Source organism: Oncorhynchus clarkii, chromosome 3 (assembly GCF_045791955.1).
Source record: "Oncorhynchus clarkii lewisi isolate Uvic-CL-2024 chromosome 3, UVic_Ocla_1.0, whole genome shotgun sequence".
Lineage (NCBI taxonomy): Eukaryota > Metazoa > Chordata > Actinopteri > Salmoniformes > Salmonidae > Oncorhynchus > Oncorhynchus clarkii.
This window is the reverse complement of record NC_092149.1, coordinates 67,801,281-67,819,850: the sequence shown is the minus strand read 5'-3', so window position 1 is coordinate 67,819,850 and position 18,570 is coordinate 67,801,281. Positions and strand designations below refer to the sequence as shown.

The following is an 18,570-nucleotide window of genomic DNA, read 5'->3' as shown; positions in this document are numbered from 1 at the left end:
CAGAGATGGGATCCCATAATTCTGTAGATTGACATACTGAAGGCTAATGTGTGAAAGATCTATCTAACTCTTGAGAACAGTTCAGCTCTGATCTCTCCACCAGAATTGGGGCTGCCGAATGAGTGTGTGATCCGTTTTCCTGGCACTATGGTCCGGCTGTCAAAAGTGTTCCACCATCATTGTTGTTTTTTAATACCAAAGAGCTTCCATGAGACTTTGAGCCACCATGGTCACAACGGCATGATCATAGCTGGGGTGTATTCATTAATTTGATTCTGTTGCAAAATATTTTGCAACAGAAACCGTTTTTTCTCAAACTGAAAACAAGTTTCTAATGGACAAATTCAGGTAGGTCCTTCAAAATTTTATTTTGTTTGCCGTTCTTGGTTCCTAGAATAAACGGCTAATGCTTATCGTTGCAACAGTCTGAATAATGAATACACCCCTGGCCCTGCTCTGAACGTGCGGTCTGAAAAGCCCAAATAAGGGCCAGTAAAACAATGAACTGTGGATCTTTAGAACCCAACGAAGTGCAAGGCAGAAGGACCTCCAGTGCCTCAGGACCCATTAGCACTAGATCCCTGGCTGAGGTCAATAGGGTTGTCTTTTGGAATGGGAAAGAGGTTAAACTTACTTACACGGCTCAGAGTTAGTCATATAGCTGTGAGGTCAGAAATAACAAACAGGAGCAAAGTTCAATACGTTTTTAAGTTCGGAAAATTCAATTGAACGGAAACGGTGCTGTACTGAACAACCAGATGAAAAACAGGGAGGGGTTGTGGAATACTGTCAGCATGTGGCCACTGCCTTTTAAATACGTCACTCATTGCTTCAAGCCACATCCCGCCACACTCACCAAACGGGAGCAAACGTACCTCAAAGTCTGTTCAAGAACATCTTGGTGGAAAGTGTCGTTCACTAGAAACTGTTTCAAAATGCAGCAAGCATTCAAGCAAACTAAAAAAACTTGTGTTCCAGGTCTGAATCAGTCTCTGATTAGAATCAAAGAATATATAGTACATCAGGGGTAATTAATCCAAACAATTAAAACAAGTTTCTATTGGAGAAACGTTTTGCAACAGAATTGGCGTAATGAATACACCCCTGCAGTACTGACCACAAGGTAAAGATTTAGAAAAAAAAGGGGACCTTGACAGTTAGGGTACTACATAAAGAACATTAGACAACAGGTGATTTTCTGGTTTCCTTTAATAATCAACATATTATGTACAAAGTCAGCCAAATAATATTCTACTACTGATCAAGGAAATCCTAAAATGCATTTGTTATTAAAATAGCTAAAGATTACATCAGTTAATATGTAGAGAAGTGAAAACATTTAGAGTGGATTCTACAAAGACCTGATAAGTTTGTCTTCTCAATGGAGAGACCTGGTCGTCTGCCCGTCACTAAAGACACACCTGACCATCATATTACTGATGTGTGTATTTGTGTGCCCGTGCGTGCTGAGGGCAGACCGAGCAGTTCACTTAATTACAGGTTAAAATGTCACTAAAGGAACCATGAGGTGGAAATATTATTACTGAACACAATAAAAAAGGAACAGAAGTTTAACATTAGAAAGGGTTGACAAAACATTGAAAATATGTTCCTATATCATTTTGCTTCAGTCATTGTCCAGAGAGCTCTGTCTGAGCAACGTGTAGAAGCTAGGGATAACCATACTGTACACACTGCAATCCATCCAATGACACACAAGAACACTCAGGCCAGTCTGTCCAATGGGACACAGGATCACTGACGTTTCAAACACTTCCCCAGACAGCTAGAGTACTGATGGGAGGGGTTGGGGAGGGAATGATTGTCCAGAGAACAAGGGCTGGCAGTATCTGATGAGGTTCCTGCTCTATAACCACGACAACCTTGACACCTGGTGATGGTATCCATGGGGAGTACCTCTGATACGCCCCAAAGAAAGTTACTGCGGAATAGAGAGAAAAATGTATGTTACTAAATCACTCTACTACTCAGCATTCATCTAATATGGGTGAATGTTTGAATGTATAGTGGATGAATGCTAGAATGAAGCTTGGGAGTTCTTACACTTAAGCTCTTGCCACAGGGCTTTCTGTCCTCATCCTCGTCATCAGACACATGCGGCTTCGCTATGGCCATCTCCTCTTTACTTGCTGCTATCATCTTACATTTCTACACACACAGAATGATATTAGAAACGTAAACAAATCATTGTGAAGTCAACACAGTCAGAATAATACAAGAGAACACCCCAGACAACACAGTTGTCTTCACATTCAAGTCTTGTCGTGCTTGTAACCTTAAGACACTACATAAAACATCTGGAACCGGTTGACTCGTCAGTAAGATGCAGGTTCATTCTCTTCATGTTTGTAACCTTTAAGGATACTTTGCGATTTTGGCAATGAAGTCCTTTACTTCCCCAGATCAGGTCTCTGCATCCAGTATGAAGTAAGTTAGAGGTAGTTTTGTGAGCCAATGCTAACTAGCATTAGCACAATGGACTGGAAGACTATGGCATATACTAGCATGCTAGCAGTTACCATAGACTTCCAGGCATGACGGTAACACTAGTTAGCAATTGCACAGTTAGCAAATTCCTTCAAACTGCATGCAGAGACATAAAAATGGTATCCATAAGATCATGACTCTGGGGAAGCAGATAAAGGGCTTAATTGCCAAAATCATTACATAAAACAATACAAATGGGAGTCTGAGCTAAAGTTTGACGCTTGCTGTAATACATCATGGGGGGGTCTACATCCACAATTGATAAAGTAAGTCTTTGTTATTACATGCAGTACAAGTCTCTTGTAAGTCTTACCTCAGTGAGCTCCTTGATGCTGTAGATGTTGGCCTGCTGAGTCACCTTCCTCTTCACCTCCTCTATGTGGTCCAGGTTGAGGGGGGGAAGGGTTGTTTGGGGAGCCTGGCTAGGAGGGGGCTTGTTGGTGATGGTGGGGAGGGGAGCCATCTGGGGCATGTTTGACATCTGAGCCATGTTGGTGAGGGCTGCAGTCATGGTGGCAGCTTTCATACTGGCCATGGCAGCACTCATGGCCATATTGGACATGTTCATGTTGGGCATGTTCATGTTGGGCATGTTCATGTTGGGCATGTTCATGTTGGGCATTCCCATGCCGGGCATGTTGAGAGGCAAGGGCAGGGGAAGAGGCAGATTCAGAGGGGTTGGGGCTGGGTTGGGCAGGGGAAGCTGGAGGATGGCCTTGGGTCTCAGACTCTCTGGAATGGGCACACCTGCTTTAGCACACATGGCTGCTGCATTGGCCTTCGCTATCTCCAGTAGCTGGTCTTTGTCTGTGAAGAGAGAAAGGGGAGAAGAAAGTGGAGAATAGACATCTGTCAACAGTGGTATTTTAGACTACATAATCACACCTAATCTGTTCTAAGGTGCCTAGAACAGCCACCATTAAACCGAGGGTACAATACATTGGATTGGTGTATGTATATACGGAGTGGCTGCGGATCCAAGTTCTCAAAGGTTCTAAGCTTCTGCGCATGTGTGGGATTCTCTACTTTACACCCAGTCTCTACTGTACTTGTTCAGCTGTCCAGAGAACAGGCTACTCTGGCGAATGGTGCTTGTTTAATAAAGTTTGATCAAATCTGAAACAATGTCTGCTAGACAGCATGATAGTATTCTACATAACAGAACCAAATATAATAGCATAGTATAACATTACTGTAAGACAAAAAAACACCCTAAAATATTAGAAACTAGGTGTGAGAATTCTTACATTCAAGTTTTACTGATAAAACGTCCATGCAGCATCAATTAGTTTCATGGGGATAATCATTTAGATCTTCTTGAGCTAGCAACAGTGTTGTTTGAAGTAACCTACAGTGTTGTTTTGAATGTACAGTGAGCGAATTTTATTGCACATTTTTGTTAAACTGTAGCATACCTGTGTTTTGTTTCAATCAAAGCACATATTTTGCCTAGTGGTGCACTCGGTTGAGTTTTGGCTGCAAGAGAGAATTGAGACCATTCGCACAATCGTCCAAAAATCTGGTGATTATTTTTGTCTTACAGTAACGTTATACTATGCTATTATATTTGGTAAAACACTATCATTATGTGATCTTGCAGACATTGATTCCGCTTTCGCCAGGGTAGCCTGTACTCTGGGCAGCTGAACAAGTAGAGCACAGATTGTGTGTAAAATAGAGAATCCTGCACATGCGCAGAAGCTTCGTAGCTTTAGCTGTCGGGAAGAGGGTTCCAAAGAACTCCATACTTGTAGTCTTACCCAGCTCAGTGAGACGAGGAGGGGTCTTGCTTGCACTGCGGCGGGTTCGAGATGTGGACCGGCGCTTGCGGAGGATGAGGATGGGTGAATGGCTTGGTTCCCGTTTCCATCGGTCGCGGCGGTCAAATGAGCGATTTCGCATGATGGGCCGGCGCCGTCGCGACACGGACCTTCTCCTCCGGCCTGGAGAACGAGACTTGAGGCGTTTGCGCCTGTCTGTGGATTTGGACCTCTTCCTTCTGGCCGGGGAGCGGGACTTTGAGTGCTTGGTCCTGGACTTGGAATGTGACTTCCTGCGCCGTGCCGGTGACTTAGAGCGTGATCTCCTGCGCCAGACAGGACTTCTGGACTTGGACCTCTTCTTCCGTCTAGCAGGCGGGGAGACAGACTTCCTTTTCCTGGATGGGGACTTGGAACGCCTCCTTCTGGAGGTAGACTTGGACTGAGAGGGAGAGGTAGACTTAGACCGGGAGCACCTCCGTGAGGGAGAGGTGGACGTCTTTCTGCCGGCAGGTGAGTGGGACTTCCTGGCAGGTGATGCTGATTTTGAGGACTGACGTTGTTTCGAGGATGATGCCTTCTTGATGGAGGATTTAGAAGATGATGCCCTGTAGCGACGATCAGCACAAACGGTCTCTGGTGACACAGACCTGGATATAGCATGCTCATCTGGCTCTTCTTCAGAGGAGCTTGTTGGGCTTTTTGCTCCCTTTGGCTCTTTTGCTGCGGAGTCGTGGTCTTCAGATGGAATCTCAGAGCTGCTCTCGTCAGCCTGCCCAGCCACTGGCTTGCCCTGTATGATAGAACTGGAGGGTGCAGCCCAAGGGAGGTGCTTCCAGGGCTCTGTTGCAGCTGTTGCTACAGCCTCCCCAACAGGCTTGGTAGGTGGTTCATCATTCACAGTCTTGTCTGCAGTATGTTTGACTGATTTCAGGTCAGTAGACCTGGATCTTGAGCGTTCTGGGGATACGCTCTCAGATTGCCTATCGCTTAAGACAGACCTAGATTTCGATATGTCTCTTTTGGGCGATTTTGACAGTGAACACTTGTTTCTTTTCAGCGATTTGGATTTAGGAGTACAAGACCTGTTACATGGGGATGGTGATCTTGATGGTTTACTGCGTATTGGGGATCTGGACTTTGTCCTGCTCCGCTTTGGTGATCTAGAAAGTACTTTCTGTACTGGTGAACTGGATCTCCTGCAGCTCCTGGAGCGGGACTTGGTGTTCTTGCCTGTTGGGGATTTGGACAGTGAGCCTTTCCTGTTCCTCTTTAGGATCACGACAGAGCGGGACCGAGTACGCTTGCCTTTTCTGACCGGAGACCGGAACCGTCGTGTCCTGGGGGGGGACCTCTTCCTGTGAGACGGGGAGCTGCTTTTGGAGCGCCGGCCTCTTCTCAGGGACCGGGAATGACGGAGCCGTCTAGATTTGGAACGTGAGCGGCGAGTCAGCCTCACAGGCGAGCGGGACCTCGAGGGTCTACCACGACGAGGGGGAGGGGTTCTGGTCCTCGACCTCCTGACACGACCACGAGGCCTGGACTCAGACCGCCGCCCTCGTCTTGGAGACGGAGACAGTTTGCGTCCCCTCCTGGGGGACAGAGGAGACGACTTGCGTCCCCTCCTGGGGGACAGAGGAGACGACTTGCGTCCCCTCCTGGGGGACAGAGGAGACGACTTGCGTCCCCTCCTGGGGGACAGAGGAGACGACTTGCGTCCCCTCCTGGGGGACAGAGGAGACGACTTGCGTCCTCTCCTGGGGGACAGAGGAGACGACTTGCGTCCTCTCCTGGGGGACAGAGGAGACGACTTGCGTCCTCTCCTGGGGGACAGAGGAGACGACTTGCGTCCTCTCCTGGGGGACAGAGGAGACGACTTGCGTCCTCTCCTGGGGGACAGAGGAGACGACTTGCGTCCTCTCCTGGGGGACAGAGGAGACGACTTGCGTCCTCTCCTGGGGGACAGAGGAGACGACTTGCGTCCTCTCCTGGGGGACAGAGAAGGGGACTTGCGTCCTGTCCTGGGGGACAGAGAAGGGGACTTGCGTCCTCTCCTGGGGGACAGAGAAGGGGACTTGCGTCCTCTCCTGGGGGACAGAGAAGGGGACTTGCGTCCTCTCCTGGGGGACAGAGAAGGGGACTTGCGTCCTCTCCTGGGGGACAGAGAAGGAGACTTGCGTCCTCTCCTGGGGGACAGAGAAGGGGACTTGCGTCCTCTGCTGGGGGACAGAGAAGGGGACTTGCGTCCTCTGCTGGGGGACAGAGAGGGGGACTTCCGTCCTCTCTTAGGAGTCAGAGAATGTGACTTACGTCCTGTCCTTTTAAGGGACTTGGACTGCTTCCTCTTGGGAGTCATGCTCTTTGAGAAGGATCGAGACCTGCCCCTGCTAGACACAAGCAGACCAGACAATTGCTTGGGGCTTTGTGAACGACTGCGGCTTGATCTGGACCGCTTGGAGCTTGTCGAATGACTAACACTCGATCTGGCTCTTTTAGTGTCCGTCAGTGACTGTGACCTTGACCGTGAGGGAGCATGGTTATTCACCTTTGACCTCTGCCCTGTGTTTGTCTCCTCTCTCTGGCCGCCTTGCTTGGGGATGATGTCCGGAAGCTCCTGGGAGTGACTGAAGCACCTGTCGCTCCGTGAATCTTCTGCCTTTATGACGGAGACGGTCTGTTCCTCCCTGTCAGCAGGGGACGCCTTCTCTTCTGTCTTTCCTCGTGCATCCGCAGACTGCTCATCCAAGGTTTGACACATTTTCAGAGATCCCTCTTTTTGGCCGAGAGTTAGGCGTAGGGAGGACACCCTTTCCTCTTGTCTGGCCTTAGACAGGATGGGAACTGCTTGCACATCCGTGCCAGCTGGCTTCTCCTCAGACTCAGAATCTGACCCTGACATAGATTCGCTCTCTGATGGGGAGTGTAAAGGTGAGTTCTTCTCCTGTTTCTCTTCCCCTTTTCTCCTCCTCTTTTTCTTCTTTTTCCCAAAATGTCTTTTGTGTTTTCTGGCTTTAGCATCACATACCTCAGGTTTATCTGCTTGGAGCGGTACACAGGCATTAGCAACAAATAACTTTGGCATCCGTTAATTTCCTACACCCGAACCCAGAGCCACACTCCTTACCTGTGATCAAGCCCTTTGTTGCCTCATCTTTTGTGCCTGCTGCTTCATCAGAAGCCACAAGGCCAGCACTCCTCAAACTAAAAACAACACATTAAAAACAAAAACATTTATTATTACAGCAAATATTCACAATCGTCCCAGTAGTATAAAGACAAACAAGAGCCTGTTGGCTGATTAGTGCAAGATTTCTGCTGCTTTGTCTCCTATATTCCAGTGAGGAAACCATCTAGAGGTGACCAGGCACAGCACAGGTCTGGGTGTAATGGGCAGAGTCTAGCAGTGAGTGCATTCAATTATTTGGCCCATGTTGCTCTGGTGGGAGGAGTATGCGCCGGGTGAAAAGTAATTGCATTCGTTTTGGAACTGCGCTGCCTTCCGGGTGTGAGCCAGATGCCCTGCTCTGGCTGACGGCGAAGTCTTCTCAAAACAAAAGTGACATAGGTTAAGCACGTGCACAGCAGTTAAGCTTAATCTAACTTCCTCATTGCTGTGGTTCTAACGGGAGGAGTCAAACAATGTTCTGGGTCTAATGGGAGGAGCCTCACCCTGCTCTGGTTCTGACTAGTGGCTTCTCTACGTCGGACTCTGGGACCGACTCTGAGCTGGTCTCCCGCTCTCCCTTGCCACGTTTCTTCTTCTTCTTTTTGCCCTTGTGTTTTTTGTGCTTCTTGTTCTTCTTGTGCAGCATCTCACTTCCTTCTTTTGCAGACGTTTCCTCTAGAGTGTGTTCACTCTCTGCTGCCTCGTCCCCACCTGCACAGATTAACCAATCATATTCCTTATTTACAGATTAGCCAACCACATTCTTTAGTCACAGATTAACCAATCGCATTTCTTTGTCTGGATAAATTACGATTGGTGAATTTCATCACCAACATGGGACATACAATCCTAACGAAAGGTGGCCAGGAAGAGAATTGGCAACCTCTGATGTGTGTGTCATTGGCATTTCAGGATCTAGCCAATCCAGCTCGAACCTCCAGCGGCATAGCTATAGCTATTTTGAGGTCGAGATGATAGTCTACCGAAAGCACGGCAAAGAAACTTTCAACAAACATTTACTTGGGGCAGGGTTTCCTCTAGGTTCACTTAAGTGTTGCACTGCTCCACGGCAGAATGATTTCCACCACACCAAAATAAATACCAAACATAGTTTCAATAAAGTTCTGTAAAGCACATTCACTTTTCTTGGTAAAAAAATAATCTGTCTGGGTTCAACACAGTTCTGAAGGTTATTTAGCTCTGTGAGCTGTGGCAGGCAGCCTAGAACTCAAGAAACACCCGTGCCAGTGACACGTGCACGAGTGACCCATGCTCGATACAGACGCTCTATGGCGCGAAACACAATTCACTTGATTCACTTCAGAATACACCTGTGCGAGAAACGGCACGCCAGGGACCAGTATACGAGTGACCAGTGCGCAATACAGAAGCCCTGCGGCTTGAAACACAATTCACTTGAATCCCCTCAGAGTGATCCTGCATGAGAAACTGCAAGAAAGTTAAGTTAGGTTGTTTGACTAACGTTAGCTAGCCAACTAGTTAACTACATAAGATAGATATAACCTAAAAACTAACATAATTTAGCTCTATAATATTGCTGCCACAATTATAATGGCAATTAGCTAACAAATATCCAAAAGTATGTTGATGATAGAAACATGATTAACTAAAGTTACTAGTCTAGCAAGTTAGCTAGCTAGTTTGTTTGGAACTGTATAAAGTGCAAGCAAGATAGCTACATTTATCTGTCTTCAATTTTAAAAAATTCCTCAGGTGAGTTTGAAATATTTCCAGCCACAGCAGCAGAAGAAAAAAGGGGAGCAGGGACAAGAGTGTCAGGTAACGTTGTTCAAAATTCTAAAAGATGTGCAACATAATAGCGAAGACATCAAAACTATGAACACATATGGAATCATGTAGTAACCAAAAAAGTGTTAAACAAATCCAAATATATTTTAGATTCTTCAAAGTAGCCACAGTTTGCCTTAATGACAGCTTTGCACATTCTTGGCATTCTCTCAACCAGATTCATGAGGTAGTCACCTGGAATGCATTTCAATTAACCTCTCTGCGCACGGAACCCGCTAGCGGGCTGAAATTCCACAACATACGGTGATCGCTACATAAATAGTCATATTAAACTTTCATGAAAATACAAGTGTCTCACGTGTATCGAAAGCCTAGAATCTTGCTAATCCAACTGCGGTCAGATTTAAAAAAGCATTTACTGCGAAAGAATACGATGCGATTATCTGAGCATAGAGCCCCATTAAAAAAAAAACATTTAACCAGCACAGGCGTAACCTAATCACAACTGCATTAAAATAAATAGTTTACCTTTGACGATCTTTGTCTGTTTGCAATTCCAATGCTCATTGTTACACAATGAATGATCCTTTGTTTGATAAAATCTGTTTTTATAGCCTAACACGAAACATTTTGTGAACCGCTTGTGTCGTGAATTCCGTCTCATTCCATTTTCGACGACACATTCCAGGTAAATAACCCACACAGAACGTGACTTTTCCAGTCATGTTTAGTTTCACTGCAATCAACTGGTTTGTTTGTAACACAATCAAACATGATGGGCCATTTCGCAGGATGTACTGACTGAAAAAAAAACGATTTGAAGACAACAAGTCATGACATCATTGTGCACCAATGATTTGCTCGCTGTTTCGTTGATTGACTGTCTTTTAACCCAATGACCACTGATCGTTTTGAAATCTAGCTGGGTACAGTGCCTTGCGAAAGTATTCGGCCCCCTTGAGCTTTGCGACCTTTTGCCACATTTCAGGCTTCAAACATAAAGATATAAAACTGTATTTTTTGTGAAGAATCAACAACAAGTGGGACACAATCATGAAGTGGAACGACATTTATTGGATATTTCAAACTTTTTTAACAAATCAAAAACTGAAAAATTGGGCGTGCAAAATTATTCAGCCCCTTTACTTTCAGTGCAGCAAACTCTCTCCAGAAGTTCAGTGAGGATCTCTGAATGATCCAATGTTGACCTAAATGACTAATGATGATAAATACAATCCACCTGTGTGTAATCAAGTCTCCGTATAAATGCACCTGCACTGTGATAGTCTCAGAGGTCCGTTAAAAGCGCAGAGAGCATCATGAAGAACAAGGAACACACCAGGCAGGTCCGAGATACTGTTGTGAAGAAGTTTAAAGCCGGATTTGGATACAAAAAGATTTCCCAAGCTTTAAACATCCCAAGGAGCACTGTGCAAGCGATAATATTGAAATGGAAGGAGTATCAGACCACTGCAAATCTACCAAGACCTGGCCGTCCCTCTAAACTTTCAGCTCATACAAGGAGAAGACTGATCAGAGATGCAGCCAAGAGGCCCATGATCACTCTGGATGAACTGCAGAGATCTACAGCTGAGGTGGGAGACTCTGTCCATAGGACAACAATCAGTTGTATATTGCACAAATCTGGCCTTTATGGAAGAGTGGCAAGAAGAAAGCCATTTCTTAAAGATATCCATAAAAAGTGTCGTTTAAAGTTTGCCACAAGCCACCTGGGAGACACACCAAACATGTGGAAGAAGGTGCTCTGGTCAGATGAAACCAAAATTGAACTTTTTGGCAACAATGCAAAACGTTATGTTTGGCGTAAAAGCAACACAGCTCATCACACTGAACACACCATCCCCACTGTCAAACATGGTGGTGGCAGCATCATGGTTTGGGCCTGCTTTTCTTCAGCAGGGACAGGGAAGATGGTTAAAATTGATGGGAAGATGGATGGAGCCAAATACAGGACCATTCTGGAAGAAAACCTGATGGAGTCTGCAAAAGACCTGAGACTGGGACAGAGATTTGTCTTCCAACAAGACAATGATCCAAAATATAAAGCAAAATCTACAATGGAATGGTTCAAAAATAAACATATCCAGGTGTTAGAATGGCCAAGTCAAAGTCCAGACCTGAATCCAATCGAGAATCTGTGGAAAGAACTGAAAACTGCTGTTCACAAATGCTCTCCATCCAACCTCACTGAGCTCGAGCTGTTTTTCAAGGAGGAATGGGAAAAAATTTCAGTCTCTCGATGTGCAAAACTGATAGACATACCCCAAGCGACTTACAGCTGTAATCGCAGCAAAAGGTGGCGCTACAAAGTATTAACTTAAGGGGGCTGAATAATTTAGCACGCCCAATTTTTCAGTTTTTGATTTGTTAAAAAAGTTTGAAATATCCAATAAATGTCGTTCCACTTCATGATTGTGTCCCACTTGTTGTTGATTCCTCACAAAAAAATACAGTTTTATATCTTTATGTTTGAAGCCTGAAATGTGGCAAAAGGTCGCAAAGTTCAAGGGGGCCGAATACTTTCGCAAGGCACTGTAGATAGCCAATGAGCTGAGCTGAGCTAAACGGCAATACGCCATGTTTATGTGTTGCAAGACCAACCCATGTAGTAAGCTCCAGCGTAAAGTGAGTCATTCGCTATTGAAGTTTCATACCGGAAGGAGAAGCACATGTTACGCACTGCATTGTTTGGTGAACGCGCAGATTCAGTTGTTTATATATCAATCATTATGGCGACTAAGTCAGGGAAAGCTAAATCTAAGTCTAGATATACAGATGTTCACACAATTTTAGAATAAATTGATTGGGAAGGTGAGACAGAGATTCTTGTAGGATGATTCATTTAGCGATTGTGGAGGAATATTTTTTGAACGGGAGAGGACATCGTTTTGGACTGGTAAGTTCTTATCATGCTAATGCCCTTGTTTGAAATTAATAATATGAAATATTATTTGTGATTTTTTTAAAACATTTTAGAAGCAATATATAAACATGCATCTCACATTTCATGACATTACGTGTGTCTGCCGCCCCACCCCAACCCACATGAAATAGCCTATTTGAGGCTGTTGAGGAGAGGGCAGGACCACATCAATGGCCAAAGTGAAATGGAGACAGTAGATTCAGCTGGTCTGTTGTAATATAATAAAGACAGTAGATCTAGCTGGTCTGTCATAATATAATAGAGACAGTAGATCTAGCTGAAATGTCATAACATAAAAGAGACAGTAGATCTAGCAGGTAATAATAATATATTCAACCTAATATATTCAACCTTCAACTCTCTATATATATCTGTTTATTATACCTGTTGATACAGGGCTCATATGTGAAACTATTCTAACTGAACATTTTCTTTCACAGTGACACTGACTCCGAATGGGAGTCTTATCCAGTGTCCTGTGTGAATTTAAGTATGCTCTCTCTAATTCTCTCTTTCTCTCGGAGGAGGACCTGAGCCCTAGGACCATGCGTCAGGACTACCTGGCATGATGACTCCTTGCTGTCCCCAGTCCACCTGGCCTTGCCGCTGTTCCAGTTTCAACTGTTCTGCCTGCGGCTATGGAACCCTAAACTGTTCATTTTTACTCGAGGTGCTGTCCTGTTGCACCCTCTACAACCACTGTGATATCCACCCGGCACAACCAGAAGAGGACTGGCCACCCCTCATAGCCTGGTTCCTCTCTAGGTTTCTTCCTTTCTAGTGAGTTTTTCCCAGCCACCGTGCTTCTACACCTGCATTGCTTGCTGTTTGGGGTTTTAGGCGGGGGCTATATAAATTGATTTGATTTGATAGAGGACTGAGGGTCTTTCAAATATTGAAAGTGTGTAAATAGTTACCCATGTTATTTTGTAAATGTATATATATATATTTTCTAATCAATATTTTTCTTCTCAATTTTTTGTGTGTGTGTGTGTGTGTGTGTGAGTGTGTTGGGGGGGGGGGGGGGGGGTCATGTAGCACACTCATTTTAGAAGTTATCATTCTGAAACTTTGCACAAGTACTGTTGCCCTCTTATATTTTTCACTGAAATTGTCCCCATCATCCTATCTGAATGTTATCTTGTTCATTTTAAAGATGATACAAAAATAAAAAAACATGTTTTTTTTTCATTGTTCTATCTAAACCAGATCTATTGTGTTATATTCTCCTACATTCAATTCACATGTACACAAACTTCAGAGTGTTTTCCTTCAAATGGTACCAAGAATATGCATATCCTTGGTTCTGTGCCTGAGCTACAGGCTGTTAGATACGGGTATGTCTTCAGGTGGAAATTGCACAAAGTAAGGGGGGGAGCTGTAAGAGGTTTTAACAGGTGTGCCTTTGTTAAAAGTTCATTTGTGCAATTTCTTTCCTTCTTAATGCATTTGAGCCAATCAGTTGTGTTGTGACATGGTATGGGTGGTATACAGAGGATAGCCTTATTTGGTAAAATACCAAGTCCTTATTATGGCAAGAACAGCTCAAATAAGCAAAGATAAATGACAATCCATCATTACTTTAAGACATGAAGGTTTGTCAAAAATTTCAGGAACTTTGAAAGTTTCTTCAAGTGCAGTCACAAAAACCATCAAGCGCTATTATGAAACTGGCGCTCATGAGGGCCGTTAGTCTTAATTTGAGATTTTGGGTTAAAAACCTCTGTCTTTGTGAGACTAAATGGATGATCTCTTTATGTGTAGTTACACTGTGAAGCATGGAGGTGGTGGTGTGATGGTGCTTTGCTGGTGACAGTGTGTGATTTATTTCAAATTCAAGGTACACTTAACCAGCATGGCTACCACAGCATTCTGCAGCAATTCACCGTCCCATCTGCTTTGCGCTTAGTGGGACTATCATTTGTTTTTCAACAGGACAATGACCCAACACACCTCCAGGCTGTGTAAGGGCTATTTTACCAAATAAGAGTGATTGAGTGCTGCATGAGATGACCTGGCCTTCACAATCACCTGACCTCAACCCAATTGAGATGGTTGGGATCAATTGGACTGCAGAGTGAAGGAAAAGCAGCCAACAAGTGCTCAGCATATGTGGGAAATCCTTCAAGACTATTGGAAAATAATTCCTCATGAAGATGGTTGAGAGAATGCCAAGAGTGTGCAAATCTGTCATCAAGGCAAAGGGTGGCTACGTACTTTGAAGAATCTCAAATATAAAATACATTTAGATTTGTTTAACACTTTTTTGGTTACTACATGATTCCATATGTGTTATTTCATAGTTCTGATGTCTTCACTATTATTTTACAATGTAGGAAATAGTCAAATAAAGAAAAACCCTAGAATGAGTAGGTGTGTCCAAACTTTTGACTAGTACTGTATATACTGCACATTTACACATGCAGCCCAAAGCGGGAGGTTTAAAAAAACACACTTACTATTCACCAAAGTTTGAGCATGTCTGGGCATGGGTGTCTGTTTCCAGTTGCTGGTGAAACTCTGATAACCAGAGAATATTCAGAAAGATATTAAATCCACCTTTTGTACTGAGTGAGGCGATACCTCGTCATTTTAGCTGCCAGACATATCACATTTCCCAACATCTAAGCTGGAACTAGTTATTTCTAAAAGACGTGGCCATGTGTATAAATAGGTGACAGCACACACACAACCCAAACAAAGATCTACGTCACACACACGAGAAGCATCTCTCACTTGGTACAAAACGTTGATTTAATATACTTCTGAATATTTCCTAATTATTGGAGTTCCACCAGCAACTAGAAACAGGCGTTTATAAGACACCGGTGCTTTCCAAATGAGAATTTAAGAAGCATTGCCAAGTAAAATTGTTTTGGTCATGAATTTCCTGTATATAGGTATAACCCTGTGAGGATAACCATCCATCGTATTACAGGCATATCTCTATAATAAATCTTGATAACACACCTTGCCGAGTGTCCATTGCACACTCCATTTTATCAGCTCTGTGTGGGGGGGGTGAGTGATGGCCTGAAAACCTCTGGCCACTAGCACTGCTCTCCTGGCCCTCGTCTCTCACTCTATAAGGAAAAACAGTACAGTTACTCCAGGGCACTCAACAGGGATGTGTTGATTAGTCAGATTCCGTTGTTAAATGTTCCATCTGTTGCAAAACCGTTTATAGGTCTACTCTGAACTGAAACCTTTTGCAACGAAAATCAGTGTTTCTATTGTACAAATTCAGGTATGTCCCTTCCCTTTTCTGTGGTTCCTACTTTCTATAATAAACGGTTTCCATTGCAAAACGTTTTGCAACTGAATCTGACTAATGAATAACACCTGCCAGTTTCAGAATGTCAAGACAATACAAATTAATTACATTACTACCGTTAAACAAACAGCCATGAATGTCATCTTGGTTACACTGAGTCTGGGCACACAACAAAAAGAAACACTGCAGCAGTATTACGTAACCAATGACCCACTTACATGCAACTTTTTTGTAATCGTTCATCTCAACTGGCAATAACACTTGCTCTGTAACGTTAGATAAAAACAACTGTGCTGAACACTTGCTAAGAGTTAGAAAGGTACTTTGCTGGGCAGCTACATAGCAACCAAAGTAGCTAAGCACTAACGTTAGCTAGTTGGCGTATAGTTAGCTAACGTGGCACGCTAATGCTAGCTAGTTATCAACGAGAGGATTGTGTCGTTTTTAATCCAACCCAATGGTCCAAAAAAAGTTAAGTCTTAAGCGTAACAATTTTTAAAACTTGTGAACTTTAAAATGTAGCTAGCTAGTTATCCACGACGTGTTATCTAACAAAGACACGCCGTATCAGCACCCGCGGCCTCATTCATTCGACTAGCTTGCTAACAGTTTGTAGATTACTTAACTCGTCGCACAAAACCAACCATACGTAATGCAGACAACCGATGCTTGCGCTATAACACATATGCACACCGTTTTTTTGTGTGTTTTTTTTTTACCTATGTCTCCAATTCCTTGAATTTAAATAGTTAGGAAATCCAGCAACGCCTGTTTAATGGTAGTCGCCATCTTCACAGAACGCCATGATAGTTTGGGGAGACCCAGTAATCCCAGAATGCCGTCCTGGGCGGCAAATTCCTAGAGGAATCTCCATGGCAACTCAGAGATGAAGGCTCTTCTTTAAAAATCAACAAAGAATAATCAAAGAAATCATACATTCTATTATTAATTCGACCAATATATTCTATCTATTTCTATGACAGAGGCATAGGGCACAGGGGCCATATAAATAGACACTTTAGCTGAGACAGGTTGTACGTTTTTTTCTCTACAACCCAATATGTAGGCCTATTCTATACAGTAGCCTATATACAGTGTATTGCATTGGGTCATGGGGCAGAGTAAAAAGCCATGCAGCAGACCGTGTCCCTCAAAAATGTCACTCAAAAAACAAAACATATTTCGTTAGTAGAGACCTCAATTAATAATTACCACCCCAGTTTAGCTGAGACTAAACCAGGTTTCCATCCTACATGATATGCGAGTAAAGTAGGCCTAAAAGAGGCCTGGTGGAAACAGCACATTTGGCAGTAAAATTTCCAAATGTTGACAAAACAAAATACGCTAGATAAGGTGGGTTCTTTTTGTGTAGATAAAATAAATTATACAAGAACAAATGTTGATATAATATGTTGTGTGGTCCTCCCACTTGACTCTGTAAAGCATGGAGTTTATTAGGCTACATATGAAATATGTTATGATGAACTTCACAGTGGTGAAAATTGCACGCTGTTTAGCTTGATGCTCCTTTCCAAGAAATATCGAGGGTCTTATTCTGGTGACATGATGTCGATGCTTGACTGTAATTTGACAAATCAAAATAATCTCTCTCTTTTGTCCATAATAATCTTATCATGTATACAATTGGCTTTATATGCAGTGTAGCCTATCTGCGAGCTGTTGGCTAGTGCAGCGCCAATACCGGTGGGCGCATTTACTAGCCTGTATAAGGCAACATTTTTTGAGACAAACCATCAGTGGAGTTGAAAATGAGATGGAAACCCAATTACCTAGTATTTTTTATTCGGTAGGCTACTTGGGAATGTAACCACAGCATGTGCTGACCAACTGGCAAGTGTCTTCACTGACATTTTCAACCTGTCCTTAACTGAGTCTGTAATACCAACATGTTTCAAGCACACCACCATAGTCCCTGTGCCCAAGACTAAGGTAACCTGCCTAAGGTAGCCTGCCTAAATGACTACCGACCCGGAGCACTCACGTCTGTAGCCATGAAGTGTTTTGAAAGGCTGATCATGGCTCACATCAACACCATTATCCCAGAAACCCTAGACCCACTCAAATTTGCACACCGCCCCAACAGATCCACAGATGATGCAATATTTATTCCACTCAACACTGCCATTTTCCACCTGGACAAAAGGAACACCTATGTGAGAATACTATTCATTGACTACAGCTCAGCGTTTAACATCATAGTGCCCTCAAAGCTCATCACTAAGCTAAGGACCCTGGGACTAAACACCTCCCTCTGCAACTGTATCCTGGACTTCCTGACGGGCCGCCTCCAGGTGGTAAGGGTAGGTAACAACACATCTGCCACGCTGATCCTCATTACGGGGCCCCTCGGGGGTGTGTGCTCAGTCCCCTCCTGTACTCCCTGTTCACTCATAACTGCATGGCCAGGCACAACTCCAACATCATCATCAAGTTTGCAGATGACACAGTGGTAGGCCTGATCACCAACAACGATGAGACAGCCTATAGGGAGGGGGTCAGAGACCTGGCCGTGTGGTGCCAGGAACACAACCTGTCCCTCAACGTGATCAAGACAAAGGAGATGATTGTGGACTACAGGAAAAGGAGGCCCGATCACGGCCCCATTCTCATCGACGGGGCTGCAGTGGAGCAGGTTGAGAGCTTCAAGTTCCTTGGGGTCCACATCACCAACAAACTATCATGGTCGAAACACACTAAGACAGTCATGAAGAGGGCATGACAAAGCCTATTCACCCCCAGGAGACTGAAAAGATTTGGCATGGGTCCTAAGGCCCTCAAAAGGTTCTACTGCTGCACCATCGAGAGCATCCTGACTGGTTGCATCACTGCCTGGTATGGCAACTGCTCGGCCTCCGACTGCAAGGCACTACAGAGGGTAGCACGTACGGCCCAGTACATCACTGGGGCCAAGCATCCTGCCATCCAGGACCTCTATACCAGGCGGTGTCAGAGGAAGGCCCTAAAAATTGTCAAAGACTCCAGCCACACTAGTCATGACTGTTCTCTCTGCTACCGGAGCGCCAAGTCCAAGTCCAAAAGGCTTCTTAACAGCTTCTACCTCCAAACCATAAGACTCCTGAACAGCAAATCAAAGGGCTACCCAGACCCCTCTTTTACACTGCTGCTA

At 44.3% G+C, this 18,570-nt stretch overlaps 1 protein-coding gene across 3 annotated transcripts; it reads right to left on the bottom strand.

Annotated features, from left to right (window-relative positions):
- Positions 1-1,191: 1,191 nt before the first annotated feature.
- Positions 1,192-16,263, bottom strand: LOC139402152 (uncharacterized). Of its 3 annotated transcripts, none has more exons than XM_071146241.1 (8): positions 16,142-16,263; positions 15,119-15,231; positions 7,938-8,145; positions 7,393-7,469; positions 4,269-7,307; positions 2,822-3,315; positions 2,065-2,169; positions 1,192-1,942 (listed from the first exon to the last, which is right to left on the bottom strand). In XM_071146241.1, exons 2-8 carry the CDS (start codon positions 15,144-15,146, stop codon positions 1,940-1,942), a joined length of 3,954 nt encoding a protein of 1,317 aa, XP_071002342.1. In that variant the 5' UTR covers positions 15,147-15,231; positions 16,142-16,263; the 3' UTR covers positions 1,192-1,939. The 3 variants fall into 3 exon arrangements, with proteins under 3 accessions (XP_071002342.1, XP_071002349.1, XP_071002358.1); XM_071146248.1 differs by having other exon boundaries at positions 4,269-7,304; XM_071146257.1 differs by lacking the exon at positions 7,938-8,145 and having other exon boundaries at positions 4,269-7,304; positions 16,142-16,235.
- Between the last annotated feature and the right edge of the window lie 2,307 nt (positions 16,264-18,570).

Coding starts and splice junctions, on each gene's coding strand:
- LOC139402152 (XM_071146241.1), bottom strand. CDS start 15,146: ATGGAGTGTGCAATGGACACTCGGCAAG. Junction 7,470..7,937: donor CTAGTCAGAACCAGAGCAGG/GTGAGGCTCCTC, acceptor TGTTGTTTTTAG/TTTGAGGAGTGCTGGCCTTG. Junction 7,308..7,392: donor AACAAAGGGCTTGATCACAG/GTAAGGAGTGTG, acceptor TACCGCTCCAAG/CAGATAAACCTGAGGTATGT.